The sequence below is a fragment of the Microtus ochrogaster genome, unplaced genomic scaffold, assembly GCF_000317375.1.
Source record: "Microtus ochrogaster isolate Prairie Vole_2 unplaced genomic scaffold, MicOch1.0 UNK68, whole genome shotgun sequence".
Taxonomy (NCBI): Eukaryota; Metazoa; Chordata; class Mammalia; order Rodentia; family Cricetidae; genus Microtus; species Microtus ochrogaster.
In genome coordinates, this window is record NW_004949166.1 from 461,363 (window position 1) to 480,582 (window position 19,220).

The window sequence follows — 19,220 nt, forward strand, 5'->3', positions numbered from 1 at the left end:
CTATGTTCAGAGAGTCCGGTTTTATCCCAGGCCTTTTCAGACCCAGGCCAGCTGGCCTTGGTGAGTTCCCAATAGAACATCCCCATTGTCTCAGTATACACATAGATCTTTGATGGAAGCAAACCTAGCAAAGCATATAAGATTGAGATTGTTGTTTATGTTAGAACTGTCTGAAACCCTGTGCTGTGTAAACCCTTTAGGGTAAATAAGGTTCTATGGCTAGTCACAGCAAAGGAGTTTCATCTTGGTTTTAAATTGATTTCTTTACTTACTTGTCTGTTTTAATTTTCTTGAGGTCACTGGTCATTTTTAAAACCAGACATTCAGGAATTGTGTTGCCTTGACTTTCAGAGTTTTTGTGTTTCTACATTGTGTCTTGTATATCTGTCATGATAGGTATCTCTTTTCGGGCTTTTAAACTTTTATTTAAATGGGAGGCAGAGGCAGGTAAACTCTATGAGCTTGAGGCCAGCCTTGTACAAAATTAGTTCCAGGCTAGACAGTGACTGCATAATGAGACCCTGTTTCAAAAAACAACAAAACAAAATGAAATGGATTTTAAAATTTTATGAGTGTCATTAGTGGCTCTTATTAGGCTTCTTGGAGTCACATTCCTATTTGCACTAAGAAAGACAACAGTAATTAAAAATGATTGCATATTTGTATTACGGTTATTTTTTTATTATTTATTTTGTGTGGTTGTATATGTGTGGGGTACACGCAAGCTCTAGTGCAAATGTGGAGGTAGAAGAAATACTCTAGGAAGTGGATTCTTTCTACCATATTCATTCTAAGACCGAAACTCAGGCCCTCAAGTTTGTGTGGCAAATGCCTTTCCATTGAGCAATCTTGTAGCCTTAACTATATTTAACTATGCGGAATGTAAGAAAAAGAGAAAAAATGTGTGGGATTAAAATATAAGAAAAGGTCATGCTGGGCAGTGGTGGCTCACAACTTTAATCCCAGCACTCGGGAGGCAGAGGCAGGTGAGTTTGAGGACAGCCTGGTCTTTAGAGTGAGTGCCAGGACAGGCTCCAAAGCTAGAAAAAGTCATGGCTTGGTTGTAGTAGTGCATACCTGTAGTCCTCACACTTGGGAAGTAGAGGCTGGAGGATCAGGAAAAGGACAACCTCAGATATGTAGGTATTCAAAGTCAACTTAAGCTACATGAGACTCTGTTACCCCATCCCACCCCAAAATAAATAGAAAAAGAAGTGATCACAAAGGAGCACATAGAAAAGTAAGAAAGACAGTATAGTCAGAAGGAAAGAAAAGGAAGGTAGCTAACAAAACAGGACAAGAGAGGATGGATCATTTTTCTTCAGGCTTGTTTTTTGTAAGTGAATGAAGTCTAAAGCAAATCAGAGAAGAGGGCCTTTTCTCAGGCTGCATTGTTAGGTTGAAGTCCTGTATGAAGGCCTGTTAATAGCTGGAAGTGCAAGAAGCTCTCTTAGACTGCTTCTGTTAGCCTAGCTAAAGGACATTTTCTCCCTCTGCACCAAAGGCCTTTTGCCTGGTGGGTTTGTGGCAGACAGTTCTTTTGTGTGTTTGTTTTGCACATGCTGGGAGGGGGTGTGTGTGCGTGTATGTACTGTGTATGTGTACATGCATGCAGAGAATAACCTTAGATGTTGTGCCTCAGGTACCACCTGTATTTTTTGAAAGTGTTTTGCTGGATTGGAATGCTCAGTAGATTAGGCTGCCTGGTAGGCTTTAGGGATGTGTCTGTCTTTTCCTGCCGAGTTCACCACCAAGCTTGGAATGTTTTTAACGTTGGTTCTCGGGATTGAACCCAGATCTTCATACTTACGTAGAAAGCACTTTGCCAACTACTGTCTTCCCAGCCCCTAAACTGGGAAATTCTGCCCAGCAGCAGTTGATTTTTCTCCACCCTCAGAGTGTACAATGTAATCAAGCCAGACAGTTTACTCTGACTGACTAATGGGTTCTTCTTATCTGTTGTGACCTCTGTTCTGTCCGGCACCCCACTTGTGTTCACACACAGCTAGCTCTCTTGATTAACTTCCTAGTAGGTAGTATGTCAGTCTATACTGCCTTTTAGCCTTTCTGGTTTCTGATCAGAAACTGTTTTCCGTTAGGTAGAATTATCACAAAGTTAAGCCTCTCTGGGCCAGGCAATAAAACCTGTTTCAACAAAACAAAACAGCAAAGACTGGGTATAGCTTGATATACTTATTGGTAATTTTAATTTGCCCTAGAGGTTTCTGAAACTTTGTCTTACTTATTTTTGTTCTCCACACTAGATGATCTTGATAACCTATCTTTATTTTTTACTGGTATTTCTTCTGCCTGTTTGAATATACTAGGAAACACCTCTAGTGAACAATTCATAATCCACACTCTCCCCTTCCTCTTGTGTTAGGAGTGGGGTGATCTAGGATCTAGGGCCTTAGACATCTCATCCCTGACAAGAACTCTGTCTCTGAGCCATATGTTCAGCCCCCCCCCCCAACTCTTGTATGTTTTTCTGTTTATTTGTTTATTTTGAGACTTAATGTATAAACCTGGTTGACCTGGAACTCTTCATGTATAGGTCAGGCTGACCTCAGACTTCCAGAGATCCACCTTCCTCTGCCTTTCAGTGCTGGGATTAAAGGCCTATGCCATCAGCAGTTAAGAACACATACTGGGCCAGGCGGTGGTGGCGCACGCCTTTAATCCCAGCACTCGGGAGGCAGAGGCAGGTGGATCTCTGTGAGTTCGAGACCAGCATGGTCTACAAGAGCTAGTTCCAGGACAGGCTCCAAAACCACAGAGAAACCCAGTCTCGAAAAAGAAAAACAAAAAAACAAAAAAACACATACTGGTTTTGCAAAGGACCCGAGTTTGGTTCCTAGCATTCATGTTGAGTGGGTCTTAAAACACTAGTAATTCCAGTTCCAGGAGATTCAGTACTTCTGACCTTATTGGGTACATGACTCTCGAGCACATATATATGCAGACATAATTTAAAATGGTAAAAGTAGATAATAAAATTTTATTAAAAATAAAAATAGAGCTGGAGAGATGTTTGAACACTTGCTGCCCTAGCAGAGAACCTGAATTCAGTTCTGTCGTTGTGTGTCATCCCCCCTTCTGCCCCCAGTTTCAGATGTGATGCTCTTTTCTAGCCTCCATGGTCATTGTACATATGTGGTATATGTATATACATATAGTCAAAACATCCATACATGTAAATAAAAAGTGTTTGAAAAAGTATTTAAAACCAACTCAGAAGGGAACTCAAGGAACTTAATTGACATTACAGAGAGAAGAATGGGGCAGACAAGCAAGAGATCTCATCAGCTTCCAGTAGGAGGGAAATGGATAAAGAACAGAGAGAATGAAAACAAGTGAAGACAAGGCATACCAGCACAAAGGGATTAGGTGCCATGGCCTTAGTTCTGTGTAGAGTTTCGTGTTTGTGTGTACACGCACACATGCACACATTCTCCTGTTTATAGGCCAGAAGGTGATGTCTAGCATCTCCTCAACTGCCTCTCTACCCTTTTTTGGAGAAAAGGTCTCACTATGTAGCTGTTTTGGTTGTTCACTATGTATCAATTCAGTATGTATCAAAGATAGGATAGTGAGTTACTAATTGTATGTTACTGTCAGTTTACTTTGTGGCTCTTTTATTGGTTTTTTTTTTTGTGTGCATCTTTTTGTGTACAGGAGTATGTGGGCTTATGCTCATGCTTATGCACATAGGGAAGCCAGGGAACAGTTTCATGAAGGTGGTTTTCTCCTAACTTTACTTTGGTTCCAGGGATCAAACCCAGATCACTAGGTTTATATGATAAGCACTTTTACTACTGAGCCATCCTGCTGGTCCTTCCTTTTGGCCAGTTTAAAATCCTGTTACTGGAGTTGGAGTTGTTATGAACAGTAGACGGAAGCTTCTGTCCCACCAGGTCCTGCAGCCATTCAGTCTCAAAGAGACACACAGAGGCTTCTAAACTGTTTGACCTATTGTTCAGGCTTATTGCTAACTAGCTCTTACAACTTAAATTAACTCATAATTCTTATCTTTGTTTAGTCTTGTGGCTTGGTATCTTTTCTTGGTGAGCCATTCTCATCTGGCTTCCTCTGTCTGGCTGGTGACTGACTTCCCTTCTGGAATTCTCTTAGTCCAGCTGAACCACCTATATACTTCCTGTCTGGCTACTGGCCAGTCAGCATTTTATTAAACTAATATGAGTGACAAATCTTTCAGTGTACAGGAGCATTATCCCCTTTTTTTTCCTTTCAAAACAAGAACTCTGTATCTTATCTCTTTTGTTTAGCTTTTTTCCATAACAAACTGTAACCAACATGCTAAACAAAGACAAACATCCATAATCCGTTTTTTGGGAATGTGGTTGTAGTTTTCTAGGCCACTTCTACTGATGGGGGGCACTGATAACCTTATGGGGACACAAAATTTAGGATTATGGTCAAATCCTGACTGGCGTATTCTGTGAGGCTGGATTGATTGATCATCCAGTCAGTAGTCTTGAGGCTGTTCTGAATATAGAACTCAGAGGAAACTGCAACAGAGGTGCTCTGAAGTATTGGGTCATCTGGGCCATCTTTTCCAATTGGAAATTTATCAGGGGAGTCTTCCTTGATCACACTTTATTTTTCTTAATCCAGAATGAATCCACAACTTTTTATTTTCTGTGGAAACAAAAGCAAAACCTCTTTTCCAAAGTAACATATCTTTTGTAGTCAAGGCATTTTTAAAATATAAAGGTTGGATTAATCCAATAACGTTTATAATCAAATGTCTTTTAGCAGCTGTTGCTTCTTTATTAGTCAAAGAATTCAAAGACAGCACAATTACATACACTATCCAGATTCTCTGTGTATTTCCCATCATGTGCCTTTAAAAAAAAAAAAACTTTCTACTTTTTTTGAGACAGGGTTTCTCTGTGTCTCTCTGACTGTCCGGGAGCTCACTCTGTGGATCAGGCTGGCAGAGTCTGCCAGTCTCTGCCTCCCAAGTGCTGGAATTACAGGCATGTGTCACCACACCCAACCATTTTTTTTAAGGACTTTATTCTTTTTCTTTTCTCTCCCAAGCCTACGTATATTTTTAAATGAATTTGTCTTTAATCTTTATCTTTTTCTGGCACGTGAGTCTTTAATCTGCTAAGTGATATAGCTGGGGTTAAAGCTGTGGCTTTGGCAGCTGGCTCCACCCCATTCCTTAGCTTTTTAAGAGTCTAGCTTCATGGTGGAGGTACTGGCGGGAGCCATGTTTACTGCCACAACACTGGAGTTTCAAGGTTCATGCTACCACCAAGAAGCCTGATGCCAGCTGCTTATAACCACCATTTAAGTTTTTGTTGGCAGAGCCTCTTAAAACAATTGCAAGGCTCTTGCTGCCAACGTTGAGTCAGGAAGATTCTCTTAAAGGAGCCCTGTCTCTGCTTGCCACCAGCAAACAGAGTCTACTGGAAAAAAGACAAGTTACCAAGAAGCTATGCTTGACTCTGTTCTTGTCTTTCTAGAGCGCTCCCCCCTCCCCGCCTTTATTTTTATTTTTTAGAGCTTTCCCAGGGTTTATGTGGAAATTCTTGCCAAATGTTTGGTTGCCCACAGCCATTTAGTCCCAAAGGAATACACAGAGGTTTATGTTAATTACAAACTGTTTGGCGTATTATTCAGGCTTATTACTAACTAAATCTTACAACTTAAATCAACATTTAATTCTTCTCTTTGTTTAGCCATGTGGCTTGGTATCTTTTCTCAGTGAGGCATTCTTTGTCACTAAAACACCTGTGCTCGCCGGGCGATGGTGGCGCACGCCTTTAATCCCAGCACTCGGGAGGCAGAGGCAGGCGGATCTCTGTGAGTTCGAGACCAGCCTGGTCTACAGAGCTAGTTCCAGGACAGGCTCCAAAGCCACAGAGAAACCCTGTCTCGAAAAACCAAAAAAAAAACCACCTGTGCTGGCTAATTTATAATAATATAATTTATAACAATAGAGGATCAGATCTTAGAAATGAAAAATGATTTATAGGCAGCTTGGAGATTTTTTTCACCAGCATCATAATCCTTAAAACTGATCTCATTTCAAATAAAAAACAATACTACATTGTTTACAATCTTTATTTAAGTTACTTTAAGTTGTATTTTTGTTGTTTTGTTTTGCTTTTTGTTTTGTTTTTTCAAGACAGGGTTTCTCTGTATAACAGCTCTGGCTGTCCTGTACCTCACTCTGTAGACCAGGGTGGCCTTGAACTCAAAGAGCTTCGCCTGCCTCTGCCTCCTGAGTGCTGGGATTAAAGGCATGCATTATCACTACCTTGCATTTTTTTTTTAAGATGGATTTTATTTGTATGCATGTTTGCCATGTAAGGGCAGGTGCCCAGGGAGGCCAGAAGAGAGCATCAAATCCCCTGGAGCTGACTCACACAGCTCTCAGCTGCCCAACATGAATGCTGGGAAATAAATTCGGGTCCTCTGGAAGAGCTGTAAGCACTCTTAACTGCTGAATCATCTCTGCAGCCCCTTATTTATTTGTTTGTTTGTTCATTCATTTATTATGTGGGTTTGTGTGTGCAAATGCACACATGTAGAGTTCTAAGGACACCATATGGATCCCAAGGAGTGAACTCAGGCTGTTAGACTTACAGTAAGTACTGTTACCCACTGAGGTTTTTAAAACCATCCCCTTTATTATTGACCATTGATCATTGCCATATTTGCCTCAAAGGAAGCTGATATGGTACCTAGGAAGGAGATGGTTGCAGAATGACTTTTTGTTCCCTTTTTTCTATTTAGTAATCCATGTTACAGTTATTTCACTGACTGATTGATTAGGTTTATTTTGTGATGCCAGGGATTGAACACATGGCTTTGCATATGCTAGGGATGTCCTTTGCTACTGCCCTCTTAATTGCTAAGCGCTCTCCTTTCATTCCCTATTTTCATTATATTACGCATATGTGTTTGAGTGTGTACTCTGTGTGTATGTGCGTGTGCCTGTGCCTGTGGCCACAGAGGCCAGAGAGGGTGTTAAATCTCCTTGGAGCTTTAGTTACAGGCAGTTATGAGCTGCCCAACATGGTTTCTGGGAGCTGCATTTGGGTCCCCTACATAAGAACAGTCAGTGCTCTTAATTGCTAAGCTATTTCTCCAGTCTCTAGGCATGATTTCTTTAATTTTGTACTGTGTTTTTATATGTCTGTATGTGTAGATCATAGGTCATCCTTAAATGTCATTCCTCAGGTACTAAACATCTTGTTATTTGAGATAGGCTCTCTCGCCTGGTCTAGAATTTACCAATTAGACTAGGATAGCCAGCCAGTAAACCCTAGAGACTTACTTGTCTTCTTCTCCCTGGTGCTTAGATTGCAGGTAGATTTATCCTTGCATGACTGTATTCTGTTTCTGCAGTCTGTCCCAGAGATGTACAGTGATGGTCTGTGCTATGGAGTGAGCTGAGCTATCTGGCATCTCCTGTTCACTGAGTATAGGTCAGTCTGAGATCAAGTCAGGGGAGGTTCTGTTAGCTACTAATTTCTGAGCCTCTCTCCTTTGTCCTATGCATTTTATAGCTGCTTCTCCCACTCCTAGCCTACCTGAGTCTTGCTGTGCAAAATTTCTCTTCTCATGTGTTTTAGTTACTTTTCTATTACTCTGACAAAACGCTATGACCGAAGCAACTTATAGAAGGGTTTATTGGGATTTACAGTTTCAGAGGGTTTGTTTATGACCATCTTGGTGAGAGGCATGGTGGCTGGCAGGCAGGCAGGCATAGTGCTCAAGCAGTAGTTGAGAGCTCACATCTCATCCATGAGGAGGCGGGATTGGGTGGTAAATCTAACTAGGAATGGTATGGGCTTTTGAAACCTTAAAGCCCACCCATAGTGACACACCTTGTCCTAATCTCTCCCAAACAGTTCTACCAACTAAAAGGGATATCAGGTATGGCATGATCTAGTGAGGTGACAGGATGTTCTGCACGTGAGGGAAGCACACAGTGTGGCACGACTCTTAAGAAGTCTGGGCTTGCTCGGGATTCACAAGCATGTGCTTTTGTTTTAGTATTTTAACCACATCAGTATTGAGGATTCACGAGTCTACGAACTGACCAGCAAAGCCGGGCTGTTGTCTCCGTATCAGATCCTCCATGAGTGCCTTAAAAGGTAGGGTAGACAGCAGCTTCCTCAAAAATCAAGTCATGACAGCCCCTCTGGGCATCTCAAATTTTTACTTGGATTTTGTCCCAAGGCATTGTCTGTTTGCCTGGATAGACAGGAGCCCCTTGGCTCTGACTGATAGGCCAGTCCTGGGTAACTGAAATGCGTGTGGGGAATCTTCCTTAGTCATCTAGGGAGGAGTTCGGTTTTCTCTGAACTTCATCATTTGGTAGCCCTCCTCAGAAGTCACCATGTACAAGTACCATCCACTGATGTTTCCTTGTCATCTTTGTTTTCTCCTGAAAGAAACCATGGAATGGGTGACACATCCATCAAGTTTGAAGTGGTTCCTGGGAAAAACCAGAAGAGCGAATATGTCATGGCATGCGGCAAACACACAGTGCGCGGGTGGTGTAAGGACCTGTCTCCTCCCCTGCTTCCCTCATAGCCTGGCATGTTTTCAGAGGACTGCTGGGGTATAGCCAGCAGTTTCTGACATGAGGGGGTGTGGCCTACCTAATTACTACTGCTTTGGCAGTCATCCCAAGTTAGCCCCAACTTTGTGTGGGCCACCTTCATCTGAAGCTAGAGTTGTGGTGACCCTGCCTGCATTCTTCCTTCTGTTCCACTGTTGCTTCTCTTACCTCTAACCAGCCAGTCTCTGGTAGGATGAGGGATTGGCTTTCTGAGGAGCAGGCTGAGGTGCCTTCTGATGGCTATCTATCCATCTGTACGCCTGTATTCTGGTTTCTAGGCACCACCTTACTCTGCTTTCACATCAACATAGGTACTTAGTAAAGGCCAACATAAAGCCAGTAGTTCCAGCTTAGGAGGAGGCTGGGCAGGAGAATCAATCATGAGGATATGAGTTCAGAATTAGCTTGAACAACATAGTAAGACCTTGTTCTTCAAAAAAAAAAAAAAAAAAAAAAGGCCAGGCATGGTGGCACATGCCTTTATTCCTAGCACTCAAGAGGCAGAAGCAGGCAGATCTTAGTGAGTTCAAGGCCAGCCTGGTATACAAAGCAAGTTCCAGGATCGGCCAGAGCTGTTACACAGAGAAGCCCTATCTTGAACCACAGCCCCCCCCCCAAAAAAAAAGGTGTGTTTACCATAAAGTAAAACACTAAGTAATCACTATAAGGAAAACTTAGTTTTATATATATTAGGGGATGATCCCTAAAGGACCCTGGGAAATTACAGACCCACATCTAGACCTGGATGTTCCCAGTTACCTATGCTGCACACTACAAACTCTAGTCCCCACAGGGATAGGCTGCTGAGAACGTTGAGTGAGTGAGCGAGCAGTCCAACGATCTTTCATCCTGAAGAGCTCTCCTGGCTCAGGGCATCCTTCATATGGAGGCTCCACCAAGGAGCCATAGACATTATAGGAATCCTTGCTGCTGCTGGTCTATGTGTTGCAGGAAAGTGGGGTGGAGTGGGACACTGGAGAGAAGGAACCTTCATTGTCTTGGCTAATAGCTTTTCCACTTGTCCTCGTCTGGATCTCCTGAAAGCTGCTCTGCAGAGTGGTACCTGGGTCCAGGTCTCAGGACTGTGAGTCATGGTGTTTAGCACAGTGGGAAAGCACTGTCTACCCTCCTGTGGAATTCCCTGCATGGCTCCCTAGATACCAAGGAAAGGTTCTTCTGTTTGGATATTTGTGACTCCTCTCCACCTTTGCTTTTTTCCTCTCACAGGTAAGAATAAACGAGTTGGGAAACAATTAGCCTCTCAGAAAATCCTTCAGCTGCTGCACCCACATGTCAAGAATTGGGGGTCCTTACTGCGCATGTATGGTCGTGAGAGCAGCAAAATGGTGAAGCAGGTAACCAGACTGTCAGGACATCGGCAGCTGCTCTGCTTCCCTGTTTCTTGCTTTGGAGCTCATTTCTAAGTTTGCTGTCAAGGTCAGGCCTCGCACTGCTTTTATCTCTCCTTTGTTGTGCCAGTGATTGTACAGGCTGAGGGTAGGGACACCCAAGATACATCTTACTCTTGAACCTGCCAAGCATTTAAGTACAAGCCATGCCTAGAGCACCAGGCCTACAAACATACCATTAGTAGGTGCAGGCAATGAACACTACTTGGTGCTGAGTTGTGTGAAGGCTTGGGAGCTGTCCTTTAGCAGTTTCCACACAGTATATCCTTGTTTAGTTGAAAATCTCAGTGGCTTACAGAATATAAATACTGCCTATTTTGTTTCTGTAGCTTTTATCTAGTTCTCAGAATTTAAACCAGTCTTGAAACCTAATGGGTTCAGGGAAGTACTGGGAAGTGGGTGTTGGCAATTTCTTTTTTTGGGTAGTTTTTTTGTTGTAGGTTTTGTTTTTGTTGGTTTTGTTTTTGTTTTGAGACAAGGTTTCTCTGTAGCTTTGGTGCCTATCCTGAAACTAGCTCTCATAGACTAGGCTGGCCTCAAACTTAACTGAGATCCGCCTACTTCTGCCTCCTAAGTGCTGGTATTAAAGGTGTGCGCCACCACCATGCGGCTGGCTATTTCCTTTTTGGGGTGCTAGGAATGGAACCCAGAGCCTTGTACATGTTAAACAAATGTTCCAGTACTGACCTAGATCACTAGCATTTTGTAACATTTTTCTCTTAATATATGTAGAAACTACCTAGATCATCAGGATCCCATCATTTAGATGAGTATAGGTGGTGACCCTGAAGACTGTGCTGTGAGCCAGTTGCCTGGAGCTGTGCGGCATCCCTCAGGTTCTCTAAAACTGAGGCCTGCTCCTGTCCTTGCTCTAGACTGGCAAGGCAGGGGTCCAGGAGCCACATGGAGAATATAAACAATATAAGGCTCCTTCTCTTTTTACTGATTCCTTTCCCTCCCTGCTGTTGGCTCATACTGGGGCTCTGTGCAAGCTAAGTGAGGACTGCTTTCACTGAGCCGCATCCCTAGCCTGAATAGAAGCATTTCCTATGAGTTGAAATGTAGGTGCAGTGTTTGCCATACATACATAGTCCTGGGCTGAAACAGATAGAGAACATTACTGCAACCATAGGCAGGGGCTTTCTTCACCTGGAGGGTGAATGGCCCCTGTCTGGCACAGGACCTCTGGCATGCCAAGACACTGAGCATCCTTGGCTATGGACTCTAAGGCAAGGAGGGACCAGAGAGAATGGCTGGGCAGGCTGTTTGGCTGTGTTATGTCTCAGTTGGCTTCAGCCACTCTCTGAGGGTTTCTAGCATAGTGAGTGCCTGACTTTCGTACTCAGCCAGTAAACAGAGGTGTGATCATGGAGAAAGGGACAGAGTTTCTGGGAGAGACCTGGGAGCTCAGGGCTGTGCTTATAGCTTGTATCTGTCAACAGCCAAGGCCTCATCACAGGTGGGCCAATGGTGTGCACTTCCCCACCAGGCCCTTACGCTCCTGTTTTGGGTGGTCATGAGCACACTGCTACTTGGCAGTTCTGAGAGCAAGCTTTGGGTCCCTAGGAGACCTCTGACAAGAGTGTGATAGAGCTACAGCAGTATGCCAAGAAGAACAGGCCCAACCTTCACATCCTGAGCAAGCTGCAAGAGGAAATGAAGAGGCTGGCTGCAGAGCGGGTGATTATCTCCTTTCCTCTCCCCCAGGCCACCTGCCACCTACCCCCTTAAACTCACCATCTATCCCCACAGTCCCCTTTACTGTTTCTGCCCATACCATAGTTACCAGGATTGCTGGGTCAGCTCCTTCCTTGTACCTAGATCTTAGGAGCCCATTTCTGATCCCTGACTCTGGAAATGCTTACTACTTGTCCTTCCAGATGAGGTTGACCTTTAAGTTCTAGCATGCATGGATGGTGCTTTCCTTAAAAACATCAAGTTAGAGAGTAGACAGTCCAGTCTTTTAGTGCCTAAGAGTCCAATTGGAGTAAGGTATTTGAGGGCAAGAATTGTGCACTGGCCTTGTACTTGATAACTCAAAGATCATAGAACAGTTAAGCCTAGGTAGAACCTGGTGGTCTTGGTAAAGCTTCCTAAAACTGCCATAGGTGTTCTGTCCCAAGTGGGCTTTCTTACTGATTGTTTCCTGGAATCAATCCTTGGAAAGTATTCTATAGTTACTCACACCCCTAGGCCTTCTGAGTTAAGAGCCATTCCAGCTCTGGTGACATTGACCCAGGTATGAACACAAACTCTTAGTACCCAGTGTCTATTGCCAGTTGCCTTTCTACTGCTCTCGGGTTGGGGTAGGCCTTGTCTGCTAGAGTAAGCAGTACTTGCTAGCTTGACTCTTTTGGGGAGATTAGTTGTGGGGATCAAGACAACAGGCTAAAGACACACAGTCCGTATTTATAGGGAAAATTGACTGGGCTTCCAGGCAAGCAAGGCTAGGATGACACTCATCTTGGAGGGGTGGATCCCAGCTTGTTGCAAATTCTTCCGTTCTGGGTGTCTCTAGATTGCCAGGGAAACTGCAGCACATGGGAGTCTACCCTGGCATTCTGAGGAGACCCTCCTGGCCTGGTCCAACCCAGCCCGCTCCCTGTACCTTCCCTCCTAGCCAGGTATCACAAGCATTTGTGCTCTCGGAATTCAGGGGCTTCCACCCTTTCACTCTTGTGAACCTCTTTGCTGGGTGTGCCTCTAGTATCACTGACTTCTATTCTTCCAGGAGGAGACTCGGAAGAAGCCCAAGATGTCAATTGTAGCATCTGCCCAGCCTGGTGGTGAGCCCTTGTGCACAGTGGATGTATGAGGTAGGAGGCATGGGCCAACAGTGCTTCCCAGGAGACCATCAGCAACACATCACTGCAGCACCAGGCCTCCAACCTAAGTTCCCTTCCTGTGGCATTGTCTGGGCTTTGCTCTGACATGCAGGGACAGCTGTGACCCTACAGCACACGTTCAAAGAAGCAGTTCTTCTGGAAGCTGCTCTCAATGTGACTTGATATATTTAAGGATCATCAGCTATAAGTAACTGCACAAGTGGAAGCTGATAGCCAGCTGTAGATCCTGCTTGTACGTATCTGCTGCAGACTGTTTTTATGAAGGTTTCCATGAATTTTAGTACACTATATGCACTGACAAGAACTGATACTTGGCTGATAAGATGAGATGACCAGGTTTTATAGCTTTGGCTGGCCTATGATGCCAGGTAGTCCTTCTGCTCATAGTTCCTTCTGGTGGAACCACTGAGGCCTGGTCAGAAGGTACAGGTATCCTGTACTGTAGTATTAACTGCTTTGTGTGTTTCCCATTTTCCTCTGAAAAAGTTATAACAGAAAGGGTGATTTCAGGCTATTTTGGCTTAAAATAAAACAAAATTTTAGCACCAGAACACAGAGATTGCACAGTGAAGATACTGAACTGTCAAGAATCTGAGTGTTAATCTAGTTGGCTCTTGGGTTTCAGTCTACTTTTTCTGATGATGTCTTAATGCCCTAAAAGCTGTCTTCTGGATACCTAAGCTCTCCCCGTTCGATAAACTCTAGCAAGTTTTTTACATAGATTTTTGTACAGTCAAGTCCATCTGTTGATCAATTTTTTTAAAGCCTTTGTTTGAGAATTTGGAAAGAAACTTTTACAGTGAGAATAGAAGACTGGTTTAGAGTCGTGTGTTTCAACAGATGGACTTGTGTAAAGGAAACAGGGCTGTCAGTGTAGCCCATCACTGACCAAGAGCTGGCACTACACATAAGTAGTTTTGATTTCTCTGTATTTAGGAATGACTGCTCTGTGCAGTCAGGCCTGATGTCAGATTTAGTTTTTGTCTACCCATGCTCTCTGGCTAGTCATGGAGATGGGTATTGAGTAGAGGTATGTTGAGAACCCTGTACCTGAAGATATATGGATGGTGTGTGTTATCACAAAGATGGGATAACAGCTATCCCAATACTATATTTCTCCCCCCATTATCTGTGTGCAGCAGTTAACTTCTGTGTTAATCTAAGCAAAAAGAATCCTCCAAATCAAGTTGCTAGAGTTGAACACCTGATTTCTTCTTTCTTGCCTCTCATTCATAGTTGTAATCAGCCTTTGACTGACCATCACCCTTAAAACAGATTTGCTATTGAGAAAGCCTTGAGCACATGGGCATGGTGATCTCTCTATAGTCCCATTTGCCTGTCTCTTACAGGCAGGTGAATTTTTAAGGTACAGCAGCCATGCTACAATGCTGGGAGCCTGTGCAGATGCTGGCCATGGCTGTAGGGTATACCCCGATGGTCTGAACACATAAAATTGACCAAACAGGAATGGCTGGTTTCTTTTTTTCTGATGAGAGTATTGGATGATTGTGGATCTTCAACCGGCTAGGAAGTGCCATGGCGTACACAAGTTAACCTCATGCAAACTCTGCATAGAGGGGTGTTCAGCAGTCACTACCTGCAGGGGCCATTCTCAGTGCTCACTCACCTGGAATATTTGGTGTTTGGCCCTAAAACCTGCTCTGTCGGTGACTAAATTGAAGAGAGCCCTGGCATTCCTTTAAGCACAGTGAAGCTTGTGGCAAGTAGGAATGAGTCAAGGCTCTGGCTCTCACAAAACCATCAGTAAATCAGTATTTATTCTAGATTCTGGCTGCCCCATTACAGGATACAGTGTTCATAATAACAGCTAGGTAGGCCTCATGCCTCTGCTTAGCAGGGAGCCATAAGGAGTTCCCAGCTTTTGTCTACTTCTGCAGTTCCCAGAACCTAGGATGAGAGGGAAGTCTCCGTTTCCTGTGAGGTGGTATCAGGAGTATTTCTTGGGCTTTCAGAGTCTTGATGCCCCAAGGCTCCTGTGCTATTAGGGTATTGGTCCATCCTCTCAAACAGTATAAGCATCTCACAGTGTGGAGTTTGTGGGAACAGGTCCACGGCCACAGCCTTGACTGGGTGGAATGGAATGCCTTTTACTCGGTTAGATGGGGCCCTGCAGAGGCTGTGGTGGGAAGGAGGTACCAATATTAGCCCCAGAGGTTTCTGTAGGTGGCAGATAGGTGTGTCCTCATCCCCCATCCCCACAAACACTTACTCCACAAAGTTGCCCATGGCTGCCCGGGGATTGCAGGAAACATACAGGAGTCGCTTGATATTCTCAGCTCTACGAATGGCCAGAATCACTTTGGAATCTAACAAAACATAGGGGGCTAGTGTCTCCTAATGGTGGACTACCCAACATAGCTTTTTTTTTCTTCTCCCCAATTGGAAGCCACTCACGTAGTCCAGCCCGTGGTGGGTCTAGGACAGCTACAAGTCGTTGGGAAGACAGTCTGCTCACCAAGCCTGGCACAAGATCTTCAGCCCTGCCGCAGTGGAACTCAACGTTGCTCAACTCTAGGGATAGGTATCATAGTTGTCAATGATCGCTGGACCTAACAGGCTTGGAAAGCATACAGTTCCCCCTTTCCCCAAAGATTTTCTGTCTCCAACCAGAAGTCTACAGATCCCTCAGTGCCCCACTTTGTAGAAGGCCCCCAAAACCCTAATCAGATTGTAGATCCAATTGAAATGTCCAGCAGAAAGTTTTGCTGTGGCAGACCACCTGCTTGCTATGTGATACAAAAGTTCTCACCATTGGTGAGAGCATTCACACGGGCATCCTCCACAGCCTCCTGGCACAGCTCAATCCCGATGACTCTCTTTACCTTCTGGAATAAAGAGATAGACCCACTGCCCTGGTTGCTCAGGAAAGGAAGAGACAGCACAGCTGGGCTACCTCTGGGGTTTGACAGTAGCCTTCACACTCATGATCAACAGTAGGGAGATGTTCTAGGGCTAGAAGACTTACCGGTGCCAGAGCCAGGCCTATGGTGCCAGTGCCACAGCACACATCCAGCACGGTACTGCCCCCGTCCAGCTGAGCCCATTCCTGGATAACTGTGTAGAGCACTTCAGCTGCAGGTGTGTTTACCTGGAGGTTAGTTAGCCATAGTGTACTCCAGTGTAGGCTAGCACCCCACACGACTTGGGTCACATCAGTGATCTCATACCCTCTCCAGACTTAAAAAAAACTAAATCCTTAAAACAGTAATGGGAGCTTTTTTCCTGACTCTCCCCCAGATCAACTGAGAATGACTGCATATATTACGCTAGAAACTTTGGAAACACCCCTACACACACACACACACCTCCATAGTAGGGTTTTCCATAACAGTGAGAGTGGCTCTGCAGCTAAGGAGATTGCTACCATGGTATTCTGTTCTGGGTTTGGCAGGAAATGATAGGGCCACATGCATCATTGGGTCAACCACAAAGAAATCAAGTGACAGATTATCCCCATTACATGGATGTTCTTTAGAAATCTCTTTTCCATTTTCCCCTTCATACTACACCTGCTATCACAGCCAGCTTCCCTGTATCTGTGGTTATAAAGGAGATGCTACCTGGAAGAATGCTTGAGGGGAAATGCGGAAGGTCAGCCCCAGCAGGTCTTCCTGGATGCACTGGTCACCAGCCATATGCTCCAGGGGCAGGCCTTCCTGGCTGGGAGTCTTCCTACATGAGAAGCAGGAGATCTGTCAGTGTTACTGGATATCTGGATACCCTTCCTGTCCCAACCTGGGCTTCTCACCTCTGTCCTTCCTCCACAAAGTAGAGGCAGGTCACCCCACTGGCCTTGCCTGGCCCTTCCATGAAGTAGTACACAAGTGAGGCCTTCAGCCCTGCCATTTCCTCCGAGCTCAGTTTCTGCAGTGGAGGATACAAAAAGCCCATCAGACTAAGAAAAACCCAACAAGACCTCCCCCAACAAGACCTCTGCCTGAGACCTGGGGGTGGAAGTAGGCAATGGCCATGGCCTGGCCTCTGCGGCTGGTACGAACAGTCAGCTGCTTCCAGTGGCCCGCATATGTCTCAGGGTCGTATGCCGAGTATGGGGTGGACCTGAGGAAGCCACAAGTGTCCCTGAGTACCTGATGTGTGCCTGTCCCAGCACCCTACCCCTATAACTGCCAGGGCAAGGACCACACCGTCTGCTCCCTGGATTGGGGACTTCTCAGGAGCCCAACCCCAGGCCAGGTCCCCACCGAATGAATTCCTGGAAGGCCTTCACCACCTGCTTGGTGGCCTCTGGAATGTGCACGGTGTCCAAGGGGGCTGCCACGGCACACGTTCCACCCTTGTACTTGCCAAGCCGGCAGCCAACGGTGTTGTCTTCGCCGTCTACCCCAACTCCGACCAGAAACTCACACTTATTACGATATTCAGTCTGCAGGAGAGAAGGTGGCAAAGGCAGCCATATCTCAACCTTGCTTGCCCAGCACCGGAAGAAACACCACAGTGAACAAGACATCCTGATGGGGCAGGCAGGCAAAACAAGGTTTTACTTTACTGCTGGCTTATTGAACTCCAGGAAAAAATGAAAAGTGGCAAAGAGGATAAGGAAAGTTCTTAGAGAACAGGATGATGGGCTGGCCCAGCCTTAAAGTATATGTGTAATGTGTGAAGCCCTGGGTTTTACCCCAGCACTGCATGCCAAAAACGAGGAGAGGCCAACCTCCCCCCTCCCCATACAGAATGGGATTTCATAGTCAGCCTGACCTGCTGGGGTGATGGCTTGACTCCCTCCAATGGGCAACAAGCCTTATTGTGCTGTTGTCTCTGTGTGAGCAGCCAGGGTAGCAGGGCGCGGTTAGTACTCCCAATTTCCCTGTAGGATAAAGTATATCATGGTTGGATTTAAGAGTGTTCCCCATCTACACTGGGACCTCACTATTGAATTGGTACCATAGGGGCATTACTAACCAGCTCCCTCACCACTTAGACCAGAGGTTCTCAACCTTCCTAATGCAGCGACCGTTTAATACAGTTTCTCATGTGGTGACCCCTAGCCATAAATTTATTTCGGTGCTACTTCATAACTAAGTTTGCTGTTTTGAATTGTAAATATGTTTTCCAATGGTCTTAGACGACCGACTCTCCCCCCCCCCCCAGGTTGAGAACCGCTAACTTATATGCCCTGTATGTGTTCTGAATAGAGTACAGGGCTGGTGGAGCAAGTCAAGAGCAAAAGCTCACTCTGGTTAGGATGTCAGTGCCACACTCACTTGGCCAGTTTCTGTAGCACCCGTTCACATTCCAGCCGCTTCTGCTCCAACTGCTCAGAGTAGGGCACTCTCCAAAGAGGGGTCACCACATCGGCAATCTGCGTTGCTGAAGGCTCACTATCACCTTCCTGCCGCCTCTTCCTAGCCATGGGATCAGCCTTGGGTCGAGCAAGGCGCACGCTGAGTGGACGTCCTTTCCAGAGAGCACCGTGCAGCACTCGTAAGGCCTTGTCTCGTTCAGCAGCGCTGCGAAATGTTACAAAGGCACATGGTGGTTGTCCGAAGAGTTTGATTTTGTGGGACTGTAGGCCAAAACGGCCCAAAAAGCGCCGGACGTCGCTAAAGCTGGCATGGCGAGGCACATTTTGCAGCTCCAATTTAAAGATCTCTGAGGTGAACAGGTCATCCCTTATGTAGCTGTAGAGCCCAGGCTGAGTTCCGGACTCTGCAGCTGGTGCAGGCCCCTCTTTCTCTTCTTTACTTTCTGGGACTCCAGGGCTGTGTTCTGCACTGGCCTCTGGGCCGCAGTCCTCCATGTGCTCCTGAACCTGTGTGGGGACAGACGGGCAAGGCTAAAGCTGTACCTACGATGACTACGGCCTCGGGCTAACTCCCTAAACCACTGCCAGATCTCCATAAGCTCACACTACACCCAGCTCTGCCCAGACCCGCTCCTCTCTACTCTTGAGACCCAGTTCTCCCCGATCCTATCTCTGATCCAACAGTAATGATTGCTACCCAATGCCACCCATCCACATCAGCTGCACGTCTCCCCCTTCGCTTTACTTCCGTGTCCAGCTTCTCACTCATCGCCCGGCTCGTCTGTCGCCCGGACTAGGGTGCTCACGAGGGCCACCACCTTGGTCTCTTACACACGAAGTGCTCAGAAATTAGGTGCGATGCCGTGAGGAAATGCTGGGACTCTAAACTCGGGTGCTCAGAGCCGGCATTAAGGACTGGGATGCACCACTCGCTCCCCAGTAGCCAGCGAGAGCCACACTGCCTCGCCTGCCTCTCCAGTCGGCCAGTGCACACTAAGCGAGCCTGGTTTTTCTAAGGGCTCAGCTTCCGATGACGTCACCGCCACGCGCCGAGTCCTGACTGATCCTTCCAA

At 45.7% G+C, this 19,220-nt stretch overlaps 2 protein-coding genes across 6 annotated transcripts in view; one reads left to right on the forward strand and one right to left on the reverse strand.

The window, feature by feature from the left end:
* The window catches only part of Dgcr8 (DGCR8, microprocessor complex subunit), a 30,133-nt gene extending 16,722 nt beyond the window's left edge, over nucleotides 1-13,411 (forward strand). For 2 of the 3 annotated variants that reach the window (XM_026777474.1, XM_026777475.1), the window contains exons 10-15: nucleotides 8,038-8,138; nucleotides 8,439-8,545; nucleotides 9,836-9,963; nucleotides 11,584-11,697; nucleotides 12,536-12,641; nucleotides 12,749-12,811. In XM_026777474.1, coding sequence (XP_026633275.1) covers nucleotides 8,038-8,138; nucleotides 8,439-8,545; nucleotides 9,836-9,963; nucleotides 11,584-11,697; nucleotides 12,536-12,637 — 552 coding nt within the window. In that variant the 3' untranslated portion in view covers nucleotides 12,638-12,641; nucleotides 12,749-12,811. Of the gene's footprint in view, nucleotides 1-8,037; nucleotides 8,139-8,438; nucleotides 8,546-9,835; nucleotides 9,964-11,583; nucleotides 11,698-12,535; nucleotides 12,642-12,748 lie in introns of all 3 variants that reach the window. The other variant, XM_005369954.3, reaches the window with a different exon arrangement.
* Nucleotides 8,145-19,179, reverse strand: Trmt2a (tRNA methyltransferase 2 homolog A). 3 transcript variants are annotated; one of them, XM_005369956.2, is made up of 12 exons: nucleotides 18,893-19,178; nucleotides 18,107-18,654; nucleotides 17,601-17,709; nucleotides 17,087-17,268; nucleotides 16,829-16,943; nucleotides 16,633-16,748; nucleotides 16,445-16,556; nucleotides 15,850-15,972; nucleotides 15,634-15,709; nucleotides 15,279-15,395; nucleotides 15,094-15,190; nucleotides 13,825-15,000 (listed from the first exon to the last, which is right to left on the reverse strand). In XM_005369956.2, the coding sequence occupies exons 1-12, from the start codon at nucleotides 18,914-18,916 to the stop codon at nucleotides 14,772-14,774; spliced, it is 1,848 nt and encodes a 615-aa protein (XP_005370013.1). In that variant the 5' UTR covers nucleotides 18,917-19,178; the 3' UTR covers nucleotides 13,825-14,771. The 3 variants fall into 3 exon arrangements, with proteins under 3 accessions (XP_013210209.1, XP_005370013.1, XP_026633277.1); XM_013354755.2 differs by lacking the exons at nucleotides 13,825-15,000; nucleotides 15,094-15,190 and adding an exon at nucleotides 8,145-8,431 and having other exon boundaries at nucleotides 18,893-19,179; XM_026777476.1 differs by lacking the exon at nucleotides 16,829-16,943 and having other exon boundaries at nucleotides 17,116-17,268.
* Between the last annotated feature and the right edge of the window lie 41 nt (nucleotides 19,180-19,220).

Excerpts from the sequence above, each read along its gene's own strand:
- Trmt2a (XM_005369956.2), bottom strand. The coding sequence starts at position 18,916 with ATGAGTGAGAAGCTGGACACGGAA. Across the intron at positions 15,710-15,849 it reads TAGGCCTGGCTCTGGCACCG|AAGGTAAAGAGAGTCATCGG; the intron begins GTAAGTCTTCTA and ends TCTTTATTCCAG. Across the intron at positions 15,001-15,093 it reads GCCATGGGCAACTTTGTGGA|CCTCTGCAGGGCCCCATCTA; the intron begins GTAAGTGTTTGT and ends TTCCCACCACAG.